Source organism: Pseudoliparis swirei, chromosome 12, assembly GCF_029220125.1.
Source record: "Pseudoliparis swirei isolate HS2019 ecotype Mariana Trench chromosome 12, NWPU_hadal_v1, whole genome shotgun sequence".
Lineage (NCBI taxonomy): Eukaryota > Metazoa > Chordata > Actinopteri > Perciformes > Liparidae > Pseudoliparis > Pseudoliparis swirei.
The window spans coordinates 8,713,512-8,732,439 of record NC_079399.1 but is presented as its reverse complement, the minus strand read 5'-3'; the positions used below and the strand labels follow the sequence as shown (position 1 = coordinate 8,732,439).

Here is an 18,928-nt window from a genome sequence, read left to right as displayed (position 1 = left end):
TAATTATTGATACTCTGACTAGTTAATAAACGACGACTCCACCGATCAGAGATAAACAGCTTCTTGGATTTCAGCCGTGGAACATGAGGGAACTCGGTGACTTGCAGTGGATGTTCGTGATAAGACCATTTGTGTGAGGAACGCCATATTTGGATCAGGTGTTGCTGCTGTTGCCATGACAGCCATTTGTGAGACCGAGTTTTAAAGACTTCTTCATCTTCCGATCACTTCCAGGTGTTAAATGAAAAATTGAGATCGAAATTGCTATTATCATCATCATTCTTTAATTCAAGTGTAATTCACAAAAAAACTAATATATTGTTAATAATGCCCAAAGTTATTTCTGGTGAAGGGTGACAATCATAAGGGATACCACACACACACACACACACACTTTGTGATTGTGGTTACAGCTCAGAACGGGGAAAACAACAAATATACACATCAATTAAAGGCAAGTAAAAGTGGTTAATATCTTCAAAGTGCTGATGAGCAAAACATCTCAATATGCCGACAACTAGCAACATTTGCTGCTATATAATCTTCATATTTCATTTTCAGAGTACAACAACTGTAGCTTCTAGTAATAATAATGACATAAATCCTAAATCCCTCCGCTATTTGCATTATAAAACGACGAGTCGGTTTAATCAGTGTATTAAAAAACCCTCTCGACTAATTCGAAAAGACATTCAGTTCACACACCAACCGGGAAGAAATTGGTGATTCAATTACAAAACAAATAAAAACCTCTAACTACAAAATAGCTAGATTTGGGCTAGATATTACCTCAAGATGCGGTGGACCTTTAGGAACGGAGCGCATGTGAAGCATGCAGGGGGGTCATCTGTTGACGAATGTTTCACACTTCAAGGAAGACGCGTCTCGCTAAAAAACAAAGTGACTCATGAGCCAAAACAAACGTCACGTCTGAATAACTGTGTTACTCTCACATTCAGTTCATGTCTATTTAAAATCACATTTTCAAATAGTATTTAAACTTACAGCACTCATTTCCTTCAAATAATTGTGCGTTTTGGTTTCAACACACACTACAAGTGCTCCGAGTCACGTTGGGACGGCGTGGGGGAAATAAAACGGGAATAAAATCAATTTAGAGTCTTAATCGACTTTTTTTTCTCCTTCTTTTAACGAATATATGCATAATTTTTTGTGTGTGTTGATGCAATATTATGCATTGATTGACTGAGTTGTGCACTTTTTTAAAAAGAGGTAGATAGCATAGCTGCAGTGAGGTCACATGATTGCCCGTGTCGGTCGGTCGCTCTCGGTGCACGTCGAGGAGACCCGACGTGTCCGCGGTGTGACGCTGACATGCTGAGCGATAGATCTTCTCGTGAATAGCTTTCCTACTGCTGTGATGCCACGGACTTCATCCTCTTCTCGGTGATGGGGAGGAAGACGATCAGCTCCTTTGCTCCTCCTTAATCCCGCAGGCTTCCCTGATGTCCTGAGGGTGTTCGAAGGCGGCCTGGACGAACTGGCCGAACAGGCTCTCCATGAAGCTCGCGCCCCGGGGAAACAGACCCTGCAGGAAGGCGATGTGTCCGCCGTGGGCCGGCGACAACAGAGCCACGTTGGGCAGGCTCTGGATCGTGGTCAGCGGGAAGGCTGGGAGTCGAGCAGGGGATGAAGGGGGAAAGATTCAGTGAGCTGGGCTTGTCAGAAATGTAATAAAAGTCTCTCTCTCTCTCTCTCTCTCTCTCTCTCTCTCTCTCTCTCTCTCTCTCTCTCTCTCTCTCTCTCTCTCTCTCTCTCTCTCTCTCTCTCTCTCTCTCTCTCTCTCTCTCTCTCTCTCTCTCTCTCTCTCTCTCTCTCTCTCTCTCTCTCTCTCTCTCTCTTCACAGAAGTGATCACTAGAAATAAAACCAAAACACCGCCACACGTGAGACGCTCCATCAGAAGCCGTGAGCGTCTCCTCCTGTTGTCCACTCACCGTGTTGGGGGGAGAAGGGGTCATCGGCCGCGTTGAGACACAAGATGGGAACTGCCGTGTTATGCAGTTTATTGTCTGGGCTGGCATCGAAATAATAGTCCGAGCAAGATTTATAGCCAAACATCAATGAGGTGAAGCGTTCGTCGAACTCGCGGATCGTCTGCGCCTGGAAGAGAGGGGAAGACATTAAACGAGAGGGAAAAGGAAACTTCGATAGAAAAGGAAACGTAAAGGACGGACCATACCTTCAAGACAAAGTTGATGTCCACCACTTTCTCCAGAACCTTCCTGTGCCTGTGAGAACCAGGTTTTTTTTGCCAACCGAGTCAACAACAAAAAAATGTAAACTACAGGAATTTATGAAAATGAAACTTCTCCGACCTGCTGACAGCATTACGCAGGCCGGCGGTGAGGTATCTGTTGAAGAGCAGCCAATTGAGTGGTTCTTCCATCGCGGCAGCCGACTTCAGCGCATTCCAAGGGACTGAGATGGTGAAACCCGCCACCATCCCGGACTCTGTGCGCTTCCGGCCCAGATAGTTTAATAACAACATGCTGCACGGGGTGACAGGAGAGAGAATTACAGGAAAAGACGACTGCAATTTGACAAAAAGCAGAGAGGAAACAAAGATAGATTAAATGTCACCATCGAATCACTTCCATCAGAGAAATGCAAGCCGTCGGAAACAATCACACCGTGCAGCGACTCACCCTCCCAAAGACATACCGACACCAAGCACAGGGGCAGATGGGTAAAGTCCTTTAATGTGCTGCACCACATGCTCCAGGTCGGAGGTATTGGCTGCACAGAAGGTGACAGGCGTCTGAAGCGAGCAGAGGGATAGAGGAGCGTCATACGGTGCTGCGTTCAAGTGACAGATTTTGTGTGAGAACGGCTCCAAAGAATCAAGTGAAACTACCAAAACCATCATTGCCTTAGTTGGTCTCTCGAAACTTTTCATCAATGGAGATCTATGGCACAGAAGAACCTACATGAGGCGTTGGATCAGTGTGTTGTTGTTGTTTAGTTTAGTTTGATCAGCAAAATATACAAAAATCAAAATTCAGCAAAAGAATAAAGTGGCTGACCGAAAGGGTCAAGGCTGAAGCTATCAAGCTTATAAGTGCCCTAACCTATAATTTCCCGAAAAAAAATATTTCAGAGAACCATATACATCACACACACACACACACACACACACACACACACACACACACACACACACACACACACACACACACACACACACACACACACACACACACACACACACACACACACACACACACACACACACACACACACACACACACACACACACACACACCCACACACACACACCCACACGAGTTGCTTTCTGCCATCTGTGATGGAAACACTGGGTGAACTGGAACATTCAGTTCCTACATTTGACCACAGGGTGGCACGGGAACATTAAACGGCCTTTATGGGGAGAGCCTGCTGAAGTAAACAGTTTTTGACCATCACCGTGGTCGTGTCATCAGGATCCTGTTGTGCTGTACGCAAACGTGTCATGTAAAGCAATTGTATTGGACGTTGCTAATGTTATGCTACGGTGTCACGGAGAAAGGATTAATTTAAAACCTTTGAAAAAGATAAAGCGCATTGGACAGTGCATTTGTTTGTGGCAGAACACACACGTCCTAACATGTTCGCCCCCTAGTGGCTTAAGACTTACAGTGGGAAGAGTCGGGCCCTCTACAGCTACCTTTTGGTCTTTTTGGGATGTTCTGAACCAGAAGAAATATCCAGGTTTATTATTTCCGCCAGGAGATTATGTATGAGGTTGTCTGTTTGTCCATCTGTTGCTAATCTCGCATACTGCTGGGCTCATTAGCCTAATACTCATGGTTGTAGTGATTTACCCTTTTTTTTAAACAGATTTTATTGAGAACATATTTTATTAACTGTTTTCTATTGTCATTGCTGACAGCTCACAACTCTTAACCAGCCAGTGGAGCCACAGATGATCAGCAACTGCTTTGTAAAAATTGTGGTTTGTAAATATCCAATCACATATTACAGCAGTGGTCACTGCAGACACACATGGTATAGATCTGCACTCGGAGTGCACTCTTCTAGTTCATCAAAAAAGTGTTGCATATAGCAGCCGAATTAAAAGTGGCTTGGCTGCAGTTCATTGGGTAATAATTACACTCACCAACAACTCTTCCCCTCCAAGTCCTCTGTTGTTGAAAACTACACATCTGGGGGAAAAAGGAGGTCTATGATCACATCCACAGCAGCAACTGGACATTGAATTCAGTGCATTTTTTGTTTTTAAAATCAAACCTTTGTGTTGAAAATGAGAAAAAAAAACGTGCACAAATGCGTAGCGATCCACAAACAAATGCAGTGCGATCGAAAAACAAACAAATCGTAATGTATGTGTGTGTGCATTGGAATATATTTGTAAAATTGTTCTGTGTGCATCAAATATATTTGTGAATTCTTCCGTGCGCATTTTGTGAATCTGTGTGTTTGCATTTGTGAGTCTCTCTGTGTGCATTTGCAGTTATTGAGACTGATCTGACCCCATACGGTTTCGGTTGTTTACTTTTCACCGTCACACAGATAAATAACTGAATCATTATAGAGGGGTGAGGAGCACAGCAGACCTGTAGCCGCGGCGGGCGGCCTGGTTCAGGGCATGGAGCACATAGGACTGCCTGCTGTTGCCTGTCAGGCCTGGGAGGATCAGCACTGTGGGCCGCGTAGAGGACTCTGGGTAGGTCACACTATCTTTATTGTCCATCCAGTCCAAAGAAATCTGACCCCCATCAACCGTACTGATCAGCTCACTAATGGATGAAGGGAGGATAATTAAAAACACATCAACCTAATTACTCTAACACATATAGAGAGACTGTAGAAAGATAACAGGATGACTGCGTACACATCAGCAAAAGGAACAGAACAAAGGGAACTCGTTGAGGAGGTTCATCCTACTTGCGATAAGTGACGGGGGGTCTGGACTTGAGGACGGCACAGACCAGTGTTTGCAGTCGGCCTCCCCAGCACCACGGAGTGGGACTGAAGCGCTCAGCCACCACAGGACAGTGCTTGTGGAGGAATGCGCTGAAAGGCGTGCTAGAGACAAGGGCCGGTGTCTGAGAGGACAAGAATCCAAATGAAGGGGCAAAAAAAACACACAGGTTTCTAGACGTTTGTACTGGTGACGGACGGTGAAACATGGACAGTATGAGCGGAATGAGGCTTCAAAGCACGGTGCATGTGTGTGTGTTCACGTGGTGTGGTGAGCAGGACAGTGTCTACTAAACCTGAGGAGCACAACTCAATATGAAACCACCTATATTGTATAAAAACACAATTATCACGCACACTTTCATCCTATTATGTATTGGTTAACTTAACCTTTGGACCATAGCATACAACATGAGTATTATATAATATTAAACTCATTGAGTAGTTAGGAATAATTAAAGGCTGGAAGTTGAATACATGTTAAAGTCATGTGTAAAATTACAATAACAAACATTTGCAGGTACTTGATATGCTGTTTCTCAGTTTTATATAACTGTAAATACTATACAATATTGGATTTTTAGACAGCTATTATTTTAAACCATCGCCTTTTGAAAATGCAATCATTTTTTTCTAAAGTGTTTAATATATATATATATATATATATATTTTGTAGACCAACCGAAACACTTGACTAATTTAAAAGCAGGTCAATCTATATTGGTAAATAACATAACACTTTATTTAATCTCCATTGACACGTGGAAGTGTGTATGACGTGTGTTTAGTGGCTGTCAGCAGTTATGCCTCCTCCTGTGAGAGGTTTATGACCTGCACATGAACCATGACGCTTCAAAAGAATTAGTTGTGCTCAAGGCTAAATATATATTTAATATCTGATGGCAACTATCTTCAATTATGTTATTAAGCATTAATTAACGGGATGACGCTTTATTTGTAAACCCTACAAATGACTCAGGAACTCATTTCTAATGTCAAATAGCATATAAAACAGATATATTTAACAAATAAAATACAATAAAACTTTAGAGAAACAAAAAAGATCAATGAAATAAACGAGAAGAGGAGAAAAAAAATCAGGAAAGATAGAGCGCAAGTAGAAGAGATAAGGTGCATAAGAGCGGTCAATGCAGCGGAACCGCTCACCTTTACCGCAGTGACTGACCTGACACTTGCGGCCCCACAGATAGTACAGTGCGGCCGTGAGGGAGCAGATGACCATCGTGTAAGGCCTGGAAACACAGTCCCAGTATGTTCTCCAGAGCTCCGAATGGGATAAAAACATTGCTGCTGTCTATGTGTCAGTCAGCCCCAGAAGGAAGCTAACCGGCTAGCTGACGGTACTTAACGGTCAAGCGACTCGTTAGCCGACACAACGGGCCAGATACAAAAGGACGTGACTCGTCAGTTCCAGTAATATCTGACAACCTGCCTTCATCACCACAAGTTCACGTTAAAGGTGAGGAACGGTCGCTCCTTTTTCTCCGAGGCGTCCCATCGCTTCTGATAGTGACGTCAAAATAGCCGGTGTCCGCCTGCAGGCGTATTTTATACAACAGTGTTTCCTCCAGAAAGCTGCCGCTTCCGGGTTCTCGAGGACCTCGACCGAAGATCGTATGTTCAAAGCGACGCCTCGGTTCTCAAGGGCCGCCTCCGCTCGTGTTGTCCGAGCTAGGGTATAAACAAACGTGACTTATGGAAGTTCTCCTCCTTCGTTATTTAACGGTTGGCCACATTTGGTCTCACTTTTAACAATTTTAAATGCATAGGTTGTATTGTTATAGCCCATGCTCATTATACCAAAGAGGTTACATGTTTTTTTTAAATAACCAAATGAATGTTAGTCAATGTCTATTCAAATAAATTAGACCACCATTTAATTCCCATCAGTTTGATTTGAAGAGTCCTAGATGAATGCGAGGGGCTAAGCTCATTGTTAAATCTCTTTGCTCAGATCCTACGGGAACCTACAGAAGTGGCAGCTTATTTGTAGTAATTGCATTAATAACAAATGTGTTTGGAAATATAATGAATATATGTCTTGTAGAGGCCTTGTGTCAACGTATAGTTTTAATACATGTATTATTTAGGCTGATGCCTGTTTACATGATGTACATTCAAACACAATTATTGCAAACTAATTATCTCACAGAACATGGTATTCCGGTTTACGAATAGAGTGAGAGCTCTTCCTTACATGTCCAAGCTTTGTAGGAAAGAAAAAAAACTCTCAATGACGAAAGTCCATGCAAATATTAACTTCAGATACTGGCTCATTCAAAAAGTCACATTTATACCCTTTTAGATAGTCTAACCTGGTTTTATTAAAACTGGAGGTAAACTGGTGATGTATCTACAACAATAAAGCAAGCACAAAGGTCTTGTTTCACAATTTATTCCCTGTTGATTACATGAAATCGCTTCCTATTTTGATTAAAATGCAATAAGCAAGTATCTTACAAAATAAGGAGTTCATTTGTATCGTTCTTGATTTAATCTAGTTGTGTGGGATTCCTGCCACCACCTCTGACTCAATACCACACTCGTCATTTCCACGCTTGATCTTGAAGAAACCTGAAATGAGAAGATACACAAAACATGACTACAAACGTCTTAACCACATCCCTCATTGCAAAAGTGATGTGTAACATAACGAATAAATGACTAAGAAACATGACATCCCAACCCCTTGTTGTATCGCACCTTTATCTCCCCAGTCACCGTTCCAGGAGTTTGCAGCCAGCCAGTAGGGCGTCCCATCCTCCTCCCCCCAACCGAGGATCTTGATGGCATGACCGCCCAGCATGTCACCTTTCAGATGCTGGTACACACCTAGCAGAGTAGCATTGAGTGCAAAAACACAGGCCTTAAAGGACAACAGTAGTGATTTTCCTCATTTTAACATCTTTAAGGAATACTACAATTCTAATCAACCTGCCAAAAACACACTACTTTTATATTTAGCAGTAACACACATTTTCTTACTTATTTTATTTTGCTGTATAAAGAATACTAATTTGAAGGGCTTGTGAGCCAAAACAGTTGGGAACCGCTATAGGATTCAATTTGGAAGATAAACAAGCAAATATGGACGGCATAATGATGCAAAGCATAAAATACACAAATAAAGCAGGTTGATGAAGGTTTGAAGCTTGAATTGAAATGGTAGTAAAGTAAAACAATTTACTGCCTCCCGGCATGCGGCAATGTTTTGACGGGAGGTTTCTGTGCTTTACAGTAAACAGTTTCAGAGTAGTGGCTATTGGGGAGACAAAGTCAAACCCGCCTCACCAGTCTTGTACAGCAGAAAATCTGCATACACAGAGAACGCGGCCTCCACAGGCCCGTTCTTGTACAGCTCGGTCATGATCTGCTCCTGCTTGGACGGGACGCTGTATGAGCGTTTACCTGAAGAGGGAGAGACAGGAAACAGAATGATGTGTGACAGAGAAGCTACATTAGGGGGGGGGGAGGAATAAGAATAACTGGATCATTTTGGAGGTGTGTACCAAAGTGTTTGTCCTTCGGATAGGACGGCGAGTATCCATCAATACACTGCTCTTCACACTTAGGAGTGTCCCCTTCACCCTGACACGGAGGACGAGTCCCATTCACGTGATGCTCACAGGCAGCGATGCTGTAGGGTCGGCAGCCTGTCAAACACGACCATCGTTTCAGCTCGGACGTTACTTCCTTTTAATACTTCCTGGAAATGGGTGTAAAACCAATCTCAGTTCACACCTACCGACTTTGGAGGCATACAGGCCTCCTGTCACCAGCCCTCTCTTTGCCCAGAACTCCCAAGCAGCAGAGGGATAGCCACCTAAACAGCTGCAAAATACCACAATTAAAAACACCATGTTGTGCAACGTCCTCTGAAAAGAGCTGGAATGCACTCTGTGTGCGACTCAAATACTCACCCCATGCCGCATTCATCACAGCAGGACAGTAGATCTTCAGCAGAGATCTCCAAAGAGATCTTACCCCTGGTGTGGATACATAACCTGTCGGATATCGCCTCCGCCGCCCCAAAGGCCTGTGTGTCGATCAAAGGTAAACACCGGTTTAAGACATCTACTGGTTTCCCTCAAAGGAGCAACTGATCGACCACGGTTGGGTCTTCTTGTCGGTCCATCTCACCCAGCAGGAGCCACATGATCCCTGGTCTCGGATCTGTTGGATGGTGGGACAGTTGGGCCACTGCTGACGCGCGTCGAAGCTGGCAGGAAGCTTTATGCCCTCTGTACTGTGAACCCTTGAACAGGAGAGGACGATAAGAGGAGCCTGCTGACTGTCACCTGTTTGGGCGTGTGAGAGAGTACACACACACACACACACACATGGTTCAACTTACACCTCTGGCAGCTTGGGTCCATTCAGTATTGTCCCACACAGTCCCTTCACATAGCTGATATCGATGTTGTAGAAGTTCTGGCCGGCCTGGTGGAGCAGTGGAGTTCAGATGAAAGATCTCAGAGATCACAGCATTCATGCCCACAGGCTGTGACAGCAGGTGTCCTCAGGTGGCCACGTGCCGCACAGATATAGCCACCAGAAATGCTCCGAACGTACTCACCGTCCAGGTGGTGTTGGCCTTGTTGATGAGCTCGACCAGATCGGTGAGTTGAGGCCGAGCCAGGGAGACGGAGACCGTCACCAGCACACAGAGGAGAGCCAGCGGACGCATCCTGACATCAGCTGGATGTCCACTGCTGCTCAGGAGGGAGAGGTTTCTGTTTTATGAGGCGTTGCAGCATGAGCATCACAAGGCAGTGGCCGTAAAACATTTAGGTCACACTGGAGCGGGTTCTTTTTCTTCTTCTCGAAATATGGAAATTGTTTGAGATTTCTTTTGTCATCGAAGTGATGTAATTATGAGTTGGACCGAGTTGTATAACGTACTCAAGTATAACGCAACTAGAGGACACAAGATAGTTGTAGGTAATGTATTTATTTGTTACGGTTTAACTTTATACTTTTTCAAGTCATATTAGTTACACTTTTAAACCAATTCAAAATGATGGTATTGTTATATTTTCGATGGCTTAATGTGCATTTGTGTTTGTTTGGACTTAAATCACAACAGATGTTTAGAGGTAAAATCAGTTCAAGAATCAAGTGACCAAATACCTTTATTTATAAAACTATCAGCACAATAACAGCTGAATCTATAGACTATGTGTTCATCTAATAACACAATCAACTTGTTTCTTATTGACAATCATCTCAAATATAAAACATTTAAAACCAAATATCATTGAATGTATAAATGTAATTCTTAATTACCCCCGAAAACAAAAACAAACAAAATCTCCAAATCTAAGTCTTAACTTTTACCTGCAGATTCGATGGACTTTCTTCTGAGCAAATCTTTTCTCTTACTGAACAAAATACACGTCCTTACTTCCTTTTTATAAGAAGCGAGTTATAGAATCACATGTCAGGTAAATGAATGCATCGTCAGGCAACGTCTCATGTGACCTCACAAGTGTCCTTCCAAAGGTTGACAGGTGATCTGAAATTTAAACATTAAAAGAGAACATTTGTAACTGAGAATTTTCATGAACTTGATAAAAATAAGTTTGAATGTTTTTATAAGGTTTATTTTGATGCCCCTATGAGTTCTCATAGGGGCTCCTCATGTGTAGAAATAACACTAACGAAGAGCGGTGCAATATATAAACCTTGAAAACGTGCTGTAAAATGTAAACAAAATATGATTTTACACTCTAGAATCTATAAAATCATTAGCCAAGTTTAACCCAACAATAATTCGAATTTGTTTAATTTAATATTTAACAAGCTGTAAACCAAAGAATGACACATTCAGACAGTTTAGATACTTTCACCTCTTTATTTGTTAAAATATGTACAAATCAAAATGACACATTACATAGCAATGTGTGTAGCTCTCCTGAGGTTCAGTAGAAGGTTACCGTGTGCGAGCCGTTCCACTCACCAAAGCTGCGTTCATTAAGGTCACTTTAACTAGCCATCTCAATATGCATTTATTTCAGACATCAAATGTACCCGAAATGACATTCGCTCTCATTCAAACAGTTCATGTCAAAACTACTTTGGAATTGCATTGTTCTTTTCTCCCATTTCAAAAAGGACATCGAGAGGAAACAGAAAGAATAAACATTAAACAATTCAAACAAAATCTAAATTTGCTGATCGTGTTCCCCAAAATAAATCCTAAAACGGTCATGTACTGTCCATTTCCCCACGTGTCTTGAAATGGTCAAACATGTATAATTTTACTCAAAAGGGGCAAAACGTAACAAAAAAACAACACACAATCAACATAAACAGCAAACAGCAAACAAAACGCCCTGAATTGTTTCCATGTGCTATTTATGCTGGTGAAAATAACCACAGATCACTGTGTAAATTATTTACGCCGATGCAGGATGGACTAGTAGGATGTACCTGCTGCCCCCAGAACACCTCCTTCGTAAGGCTGCACAATATTATATCTAAAAAGACTGATATTGCATCATTGGATTGTTTTGAGCTAGTTGAAAGAGAGAACTCGACAGTTCAGTGTTAATTTGTAAAATACATTTTTTTATTTATTAATAATTTCCCCTTATTTGGAAAGCAGCGGAGCCGCTAAACTGAGTAACTTTGATATCTGTTGTTTTATCGCAAGTAATATCTTCTTTACGATACACAACGTTATCACATATTTCCCTCATATTGTGCAGCCCTGCAAATAAATACGTCCATGTTTCTGTGACGGCCGTAATGAAGAGGGAAAAAGTGGAAGAAGAAATTCAGTCAGAGGCGAACCAGACCTCCAGAGTGGGCCACGAGGCCTTCTGAGTCTGTGGGCCCCAGGAAAGGTGAGGGCCAACGGGGGTCACTACCCCTGCATGTCGCCCGTGCCCTGTGGCTGTGCTGTGGTGGTGCTGAGGTACTGCCAGCTGAGAGCGGCGAGCAGCATGGCGGCAGACAGGTACATGAGCGACAGGTGGTGGGTCCTGGAGGGGAGGCTGGACTGCGACAGGGTGGACTTCTCTTTGATTAGAGCCAGGATGTGCAGGGTCTTATCCCGCGACGGATCCGTCTGAGAGACCTTCTGGAAGATCTGCAGAGAGGGAGAGCAACGCCGTTTGGGTCAAAGTGCTCCAACGTGGTGGAGATGGGACGGTGACCAGCAACAAAAACACACCCACCTCCTGGCTGTACTGGGAGATGATGGTCTGCACGGCGCTCATGCTGGTGGCTTCCATCATGAGCGTGACAGCCTGTCCCTTCCTTATCTTCACCACCCCCTGGAACAACATGGGGTTGTTGTAGCACGACGACAGTGTAGCTATCGCCATCACCTGGTCAGGAAAGGTATAACATGTAGTTAACTGGAAGAACTGAAGGAAAGAAATGTAACTAAATTGACTGTCAGAGAGAACTGTCAAATATTTGTGGTAATTCTTTCAATAAAAAAACACTAATTTTACTACTTGGGGAAAGTCACAGAAGACATAAAGAAACATTCCCACGTATTCCTAGTAATGTGGATAGAAAAAAATCTAACAAATCACAAGGAATTGATGATGTAATTACTTCAGAAATAAAGGATTTTGAAAAAGAAAAATATAGAATAGAAAAGAATAACCATTAATTCATATCTTTGAGGAAAGATGGGGAAACGGGTGAGATATATGACAACATTTCTAAAGATCCTCTAGTTTAGCACACAAGACACTGCATGCATCTATCAAAACTGTTTCTTTATCCGATTAATGTTTGAAGTAATGAATTCATATTTATGTCATGAATTGTATTCCTTCCCCTCTTCTCTTCCCTCAATTATTATTTGCATTAATCTTAGTTTCATCTTGTTATACTTATGACCATGTGATATTTCAGTTTTTGTTTTTTAATAAATGTGCACAAAATTCTACATTTGTTTTTTTGTGTCAAGATGGGGTGCCAAGTGTACATTAATGAGAAATAAAATGAACTTTTTAGATTTTAGCAAATGGCTGCAATGAAACAAAGAGTGAACATTGTAAAGGGGTCTGAATACTTTCCATACTCACTGTATCTGAAAACGGAACTATTGGGAGGATAAAAACAGCACGCTAATATGCCGTATAACTATTCGGTCGTACAAATCAAAATCCCTGCGTTGTCGGAAGCCGGTAACGGATCGGTTTACCTGCGGAATGGCACAGAAATTGAAGATGCTCTGGTTGCGCAGGCGGGACAGGTAGGCGATGACGTCCGGGACGTGTCGCAGAGCATCAGTGACCAGCAGGTTGAGACAGGACAGAGCCAACTGCAGCTTCTCCGGCTCGGCCAAGTCCTCCAGACGACCTGCAAACTGACTCCAGGCCTGCACGGGGTCAACACACAATGATTAACACAGTACATAAAGGTTCTCTGCGTATTAATCAATATTCAGCAAACCTCCAAGCAAAGAAGTCATGTTTTTTTATATATTCTCATTTGCTTAAGAGACACTATCTACTGAGCTTTACGAGAGACACATGTGTGTGAGTTCACTTTCCAGTGCACCCCCGCTGCTTCAATATGCCCAGAATATTTTTTTTTAAAGTGCATCGGAGGTTTATAATAAAGCACAATGGAAATTAAAAACACAGACAAATATTCGGAAGCCTTTTCTTCCGGGGTTAACGGCACAGAGGAACACGGTCTCACCTCTTCTGGCCAGAAGGCGCGTCCCACTTGCGTGTCCTCGAAGTAGTCTCGGATGATGTTCGTCTTCTGGAGGAAGATGCCCATGGAGTTGGCCAGCTCGGTGTCGCGCCCCACCTCGGGGTCTTCCAGCTGGGACGCAGAGAACAGCTGAGACAGCCCGATGCCGACCAGCCCCGCCACGAAATGGCAATACTGCACAGAGAGAATGAGACCGGGCCACGTGGCGCCAGTTTGTACCATCACGGCATGGACGGGTGACAGAACGCACACACGGTTACTGTAGTAACCAGAGGTGCTAATTAAACGTCTATACAACATCGGCAGAGTTATGGTTGATTTTGTTGTTGTCTTTAGGAAGTTTTATATAGTGTGTGGCAATGCTTGATCAAAATTAAGTTCTCAGAATTACTGAAAATACATTAATAAGTACAAATAGGCTGCAGGGATTGATGTCAATAACAAAATATTGTCCTCCCAAAACAAAAAGACATCCCATCGCATGCAATAGTGCCAGCCTGGTCATCTCAAGGTCAACGTAAACACAGAGAGAACCCTGTGTGTTGTTAAGTTGTGTACTTCTTCTTGTATGTCCCTGCTATACTCCTGGAGTGTGTCGAACATGTGTTGCTGTTATCTTAAAACAAGGTTAACACTTACCAGGTCCCACTCCTTCATGGAGCCCACTTTCTTTTCAAGGAATTCGGCCATTCCGACTCCCATACGGTGGCAGATATCGGAGATGACGTCTCTGTATTCCTGAGCGAGGTTTCTGAACTCCACTGATATCTGGGTTGCAAGTGCACATGAAGATCATAGTTACTGATTTATCACAGCTATTAATCTGAGACAAAGATTGCGCTTGAGACATTTCTTCACATGCCATCACAGCAACTGTAACTAATTGATTTCATTCTGAAAATTAATCAGTCAGCAGTAATTTGGTCTGTAAATCTGTTATTTAAAAAAGGAGAATGAGTGTGTAAATTAGGCTACATTTCTTTTCTTCGTGCCACCATGCTGCGCTACTCACCGTGGGGAAATCAGCCAGAACCTGCCGGTCTTTCTCCTGGCTCTCGGTGAAGCGCCACTCCTTCTGGTACAGGAAGGTGTGGAAGTCATTCAGCATGGGAACCTTCTTGTCCAGAGGGATCGTCATGTCGTCCTCCACCGTGTCCAGCGCCCGCAGCACCAGGTAGAAAATACAGACCGCATGTCTGGATCAAAAAGACGGGAAACATATTTACTTTGTGACTGAAAAGCTGCCCTGTAAGTAATTAAAGGGAAAACGCAAATAACACACGCGTCAAGCAGGTCATCAAAGATCTGTTGAGTCTTTGATCTCAAGATGTCCGTTTGTGTAATGTTACTTTAAGCTATTGACACATTCAATCTCCTTCTAAAGTAAAATAATGTATTTTTCATGAGTGACATTTACAAGTCATCATTTAAGTCATCGATGAAGCAATAATCCCAAACTTGTGTTGGTTCCAGATTATCCAACCTGCTGCTTTAGTCTGTTTCATATCACTGTCAAATTAACTTTGGGCTGTTTTAACTGTTGATTAGGTGAAAGCAATTTGAAGATAACATCTTGGCCTCTAAATATGCATGCATCTACTCTTACTCTGATCAAAGATATCAATAGATATTGATTGCAGCCCTAAGTGACATATATCACTGTATAATATGCCATCAATAACTACATAGAACCGTTCAGGTAAAATAGTGAAGATGTCCATACTGATGTGCATTTTAATTGTTACTTGCATATTCCTCAAGTCCCTTCAATGGCATAGGTCCGTCATGCTAATGGCTATTGATCATTTATCTTTATGTGTTGCTACCAGACATTATTGCCTCTCCACAGGACATGCCATCGTTTTGTTGTTGACTGTTTTCTAGTGTAATGGAGCCAATCCAAGAATGAACTGTTCAAAGTAGACGACTGGAGTATTTGCAGAAAAGTGAAGTAGCAGAGCCAACGTCCCGTGTGCTGCCCTTCACCAAAGAACATATGGATCCATGCACGCAGACCCCCCCCCCGTGCAGCTCGGTGTTGTACCCACCTCAACTCTCCGTCCAGCGCCTGAATCACAGCTGCAAAACTCCGGCTAGTCTGGTTCAGGTACAGATAGCATGTCCGCAGACTCTCGCTCATGGACTCCTGGTAGGAGAGACAGAGGAAGCCCGTGTGCCGGTAAAAGCCTGCGGGTCGGAGGGCGCTGGAGGGCCGGGCGACCTCCTGCAGGCCCCGCTCCCCTACCCTCCAGCCCAGCAGGTGGGACCGAGGAGCCGACCCGCCGCCCCGCGGTGCAACCGCGAGAGAGCGCTTGAACACGGACAGCGAGACTGGACACTTGCAGCAAGCTCCGGCCATACGAACAACCCGACGGCACGGCCGACCCTGCAGCTATAATAATATAAATAACAATACGCCCCTGAACATGTCGACTCCACGGCTGCGTAGTTAGCGGGGGTCTATACACAGCGTTTGTAGATCTGCTCTTATAATTACGTGGCTCCTCCCACTTCCAGCCATAACAACACCAGCTGCGTATTTCATGATCTACTTTTAGCTCGAAAATGTGGCTGCGAAATTTAAGAAATTCTACAATACTATAGCAGAGCAGAATGTGTTAATGTTTTAAAAAATACTCTTAAAATAGTTTGTAGTGTATCTGCGTATGTCATTACCAAATGTCACCTCTTGGTGACTAACCTTTGGACATTCATCAGCACGTGAACTCTATCAGACAAAGTTCGTGTTATTTGGAAATGTTCCTCCACTTATATGTCGACCTTTTGGGCACTACATTACTAAATCCACATATTAACTGCATAACTCAATTGTGTTAACGCAATTAACAACACCTAAAATCGCATGTGCTATGTAACCACTGGTAATATTTAACTGTTGAACAGTACGTGTGCACACGATGACACCAGTAATAATGCAGGAAAACATAATAAAGTGTGACGTATTGCCCCAGTGCATGCTGGGCTGTTTCCTAACTCCGTCACTGCAATCACATGATCATCACTAAGCCAATAATATGAATGCTGATCATGGTTTCAACTCTCGGCTCATTTTGCCTTAATTTCAAAATAAGAGCACAGTGTTTCTCAAGATAACTGCATTTTTAAACTGCTTTCATCTGACAGTTGGTGAGGTAAAATATGTGACCTGTCAGATTATGGGACGCTAATGTTAAAGGTGGAACACTATGGATGCTTTGGCTAAATAACAACAGGTAGAATGCTTTACTGTCATCAAACGGTGTGAATCCACACATAGGATACATGTTATGGAGTCAGCTTTATTTTTGCAATAATATACAGAATACAATATAAAATAAAGGCCTACTAAAGACTCACTGGTCAAACTATGATGCATTCTCTGCAGCCCTTCTCTCAGGTAGGCTACATTGGGATTATCCGAGAAACATGCGCACATCATCCATCCCCGTTGAATCCTCCAAACTCATTAGGTAACGTAAATCCCAAGTCAATGATCATATTGTGTACATCTCAGCCAACACTGGAGTGAGACATCTAATTAGTCCACTAGCTGTCTCTGTTAGAACCATGGAGGTTAATCTATTACAGTGCAGATTGACTTTTAAAAGGCATATGTTAATGTCCGTGTCGCTACAGAATAGTGGAGTATGGTCTATGGTTTTATTTTGTGCTACGTGATCCGAGAAGCTCATCTGGAAATGTAACCACGTGTACATCGTGCATGTTGTCTTCCTACTCATCCGACAGGTTTACTCTCGGTACATATTTTAAAACGGAGGGTTTACTCACATAGTCCAACTTTGGCATGACGGTTCTGCAACCCCCCATTTTGAATTTAAACAGGTTGAATATCTCTTCCGGGTGGCCCAGTGACTTCAGGATGTCCATGTTGCTTCAGGTTATCAGCTGTTACTTTGACAAACTGATGTGTAAACCTGGAGAGATGTTTCCCATCAGATGAATGCGTCGCTGAGATGGAGCAGCGGCAGCACCATGGAGAGAATGCCGCTTCTAGTCAGACGAGTCGTCAGATCGACTCACGCTTCTGATTGGCTGGTGAACCATGGGCATAGTGCTCGGTATCCAATGAGCGACCAAAGCGTCTGGTGTGATGCCCCGCCTAACCAGACAGTCAGTGTGCGCGGCTTCTGATTGGTCTGTTTTTCAACCACGAGGGAAACCATACCTGCTCATTCAAATTATATAATGGCACTGATGGGACCAGTTAGTTGTGATTTACCAGTGGGTTCAAACACAATTAAAATAAGTTTGTCTTTCTAAACTTTATTTTATTACGTTCATTATTTCTTTGTATATATGTTTAGTTTTGACTATATTTATCATTTAATTCAATTCGGTCTGACTGTGAGGCAATGTATACTTGTTTGAAAAAAGAAAGCTATAGAAATGAAGATTATTATGATAAGATACACTTTTTGCATCCCATGGAGGGATATTTAAATATCTCAGAAGCAGAAATACAATAGAATATGCTTTGTTTGTATCAGTAACTTTAAAAAAAAGAATGTACTCTAGAGTATTACATATATCATAACCATCCACGATACACAACATAAATAAATATTACATAAGTATTATTTATAGGTTATACTCTACAATATTAAATATGAATTGTATATTAGGATAAAATATTCACAAATAGTTTTAGAAGTTGCAATAATTTGTAAAACATTTAGATTAAATGAAACTTGATGTTGATGAATTGCCTGTAAAATGTATTTTAATGAGTTCAAATGAGGCCTCAGTAGGTGTTTTAGCTCATGATAGCCTGCTGAGTCCAAGTTAAATTCATTGTCAAGTAGCCGATCAACCAATCAGAAGAAGATGTCCCGACTCCACCGTCTGAGCATGGAAAGCATACCCAGCCTAATATCCCTTTAACTTCTCTCTTTTATTTGCCATTCCACACGCACATACACACTTACGCACCAATAAAATTCTATTGAGTTAAAATATTGATGTGGAATTGTACAATAATACAGCATGTAGCAGGCAAACACCCGCATAAAAAGGACAGTGTATACTTTACCATCCAAAACAAAATTAAACTCACTGATGTGATCCCCGGCACAAAATATTTATTGGGGTCACTTGAAACCAATTGATGAAATTGGACACACAAAGTGAGAACCAGGATGCTTTTCTAGATACCCAAACACTCGTTCACGACTAATAAGTAGCCAAATACATTCTGCTCAGGGAAAAGACCCCTGAGAAACAGATCTATTTCAGAG

At 42.6% G+C, this 18,928-nt stretch overlaps 3 protein-coding genes across 5 annotated transcripts; all 3 read right to left on the bottom strand.

Moving 5' to 3' along the window:
• Positions 1-261: 261 nt before the first annotated feature.
• abhd3 (abhydrolase domain containing 3, phospholipase) lies at positions 262-6,537 on the bottom strand. Of its 2 annotated transcripts, XM_056428350.1 has the most exons (9): positions 6,151-6,537; positions 4,929-5,089; positions 4,598-4,780; positions 4,141-4,186; positions 2,669-2,781; positions 2,339-2,512; positions 2,203-2,251; positions 1,958-2,123; positions 262-1,632 (listed from the first exon to the last, which is right to left on the bottom strand). In XM_056428350.1, the coding sequence occupies exons 1-9, from the start codon at positions 6,268-6,270 to the stop codon at positions 1,427-1,429; spliced, it is 1,218 nt and encodes a 405-aa protein (XP_056284325.1). In that variant the 5' UTR covers positions 6,271-6,537; the 3' UTR covers positions 262-1,426. The 2 variants fall into 2 exon arrangements, with proteins under 2 accessions (XP_056284325.1, XP_056284326.1); XM_056428351.1 differs by lacking the exon at positions 6,151-6,537 and having other exon boundaries at positions 4,929-6,124.
• Positions 6,538-7,364: 827 nt separating this feature from the next.
• Positions 7,365-9,672, bottom strand: LOC130203011 (cathepsin B-like). Its single transcript, XM_056428908.1, has 9 exons — positions 9,562-9,672; positions 9,340-9,425; positions 9,126-9,240; positions 8,906-9,021; positions 8,731-8,816; positions 8,495-8,638; positions 8,277-8,393; positions 7,689-7,817; positions 7,365-7,559 (listed from the first exon to the last, which is right to left on the bottom strand). Exons 1-9 carry the CDS (start codon positions 9,670-9,672, stop codon positions 7,483-7,485), a joined length of 981 nt encoding a protein of 326 aa, XP_056284883.1. The 3' UTR covers positions 7,365-7,482.
• A 1,153-nt stretch (positions 9,673-10,825) lies between these two features.
• Positions 10,826-17,664, bottom strand: fdft1 (farnesyl-diphosphate farnesyltransferase 1). Of its 2 annotated transcripts, XM_056428700.1 has the most exons (8): positions 17,463-17,664; positions 15,722-15,819; positions 14,686-14,869; positions 14,313-14,441; positions 13,656-13,847; positions 13,153-13,329; positions 12,167-12,319; positions 10,826-12,078 (listed from the first exon to the last, which is right to left on the bottom strand). In XM_056428700.1, exons 1-8 carry the CDS (start codon positions 17,559-17,561, stop codon positions 11,854-11,856), a joined length of 1,257 nt encoding a protein of 418 aa, XP_056284675.1. In that variant the 5' UTR covers positions 17,562-17,664; the 3' UTR covers positions 10,826-11,853. The 2 variants fall into 2 exon arrangements, with proteins under 2 accessions (XP_056284675.1, XP_056284674.1); XM_056428699.1 differs by lacking the exon at positions 17,463-17,664 and having other exon boundaries at positions 15,722-17,454.
• Positions 17,665-18,928: the final 1,264 nt, after the last annotated feature.

Excerpts from the sequence above, each read along its gene's own strand:
- abhd3 (XM_056428350.1), bottom strand. The coding sequence starts at position 6,270 with ATGTTTTTATCCCATTCGGAGCTCTGGAGAACATACTGGGACTGTGTT. Across the intron at positions 5,090-6,150 it reads TGTGGGGCCGCAAGTGTCAG|ACACCGGCCCTTGTCTCTAG; the intron begins GTCAGTCACTGC and ends TTGTCCTCTCAG. Across the intron at positions 2,124-2,202 it reads ACATCAACTTTGTCTTGAAG|GCGCAGACGATCCGCGAGTT; the intron begins GTATGGTCCGTC and ends CCTCTCTTCCAG.
- LOC130203011 (XM_056428908.1), bottom strand. The coding sequence starts at position 9,672 with ATGCGTCCGCTGGCTCTCCTCTGTGTGCTGGTGACGGTCTCCGTCTCC. Across the intron at positions 9,241-9,339 it reads GGACCCAAGCTGCCAGAGGT|GGTTCACAGTACAGAGGGCA; the intron begins GTAAGTTGAACC and ends CTCCTGTTCAAG. Across the intron at positions 9,022-9,125 it reads GATCATGTGGCTCCTGCTGG|GCCTTTGGGGCGGCGGAGGC; the intron begins GTGAGATGGACC and ends ATCGACACACAG.
- fdft1 (XM_056428699.1), bottom strand. The coding sequence starts at position 16,032 with ATGGCCGGAGCTTGCTGCAAGTGTCCAGTCTCGCTGTCCGTGTTCAAG. Across the intron at positions 14,442-14,685 it reads TTCTGGCTGATTTCCCCACG|ATATCAGTGGAGTTCAGAAA; the intron begins GTGAGTAGCGCA and ends CTTGCAACCCAG. Across the intron at positions 13,848-14,312 it reads CCATGAAGGAGTGGGACCTG|TATTGCCATTTCGTGGCGGG; the intron begins GTAAGTGTTAAC and ends CTCTCTGTGCAG.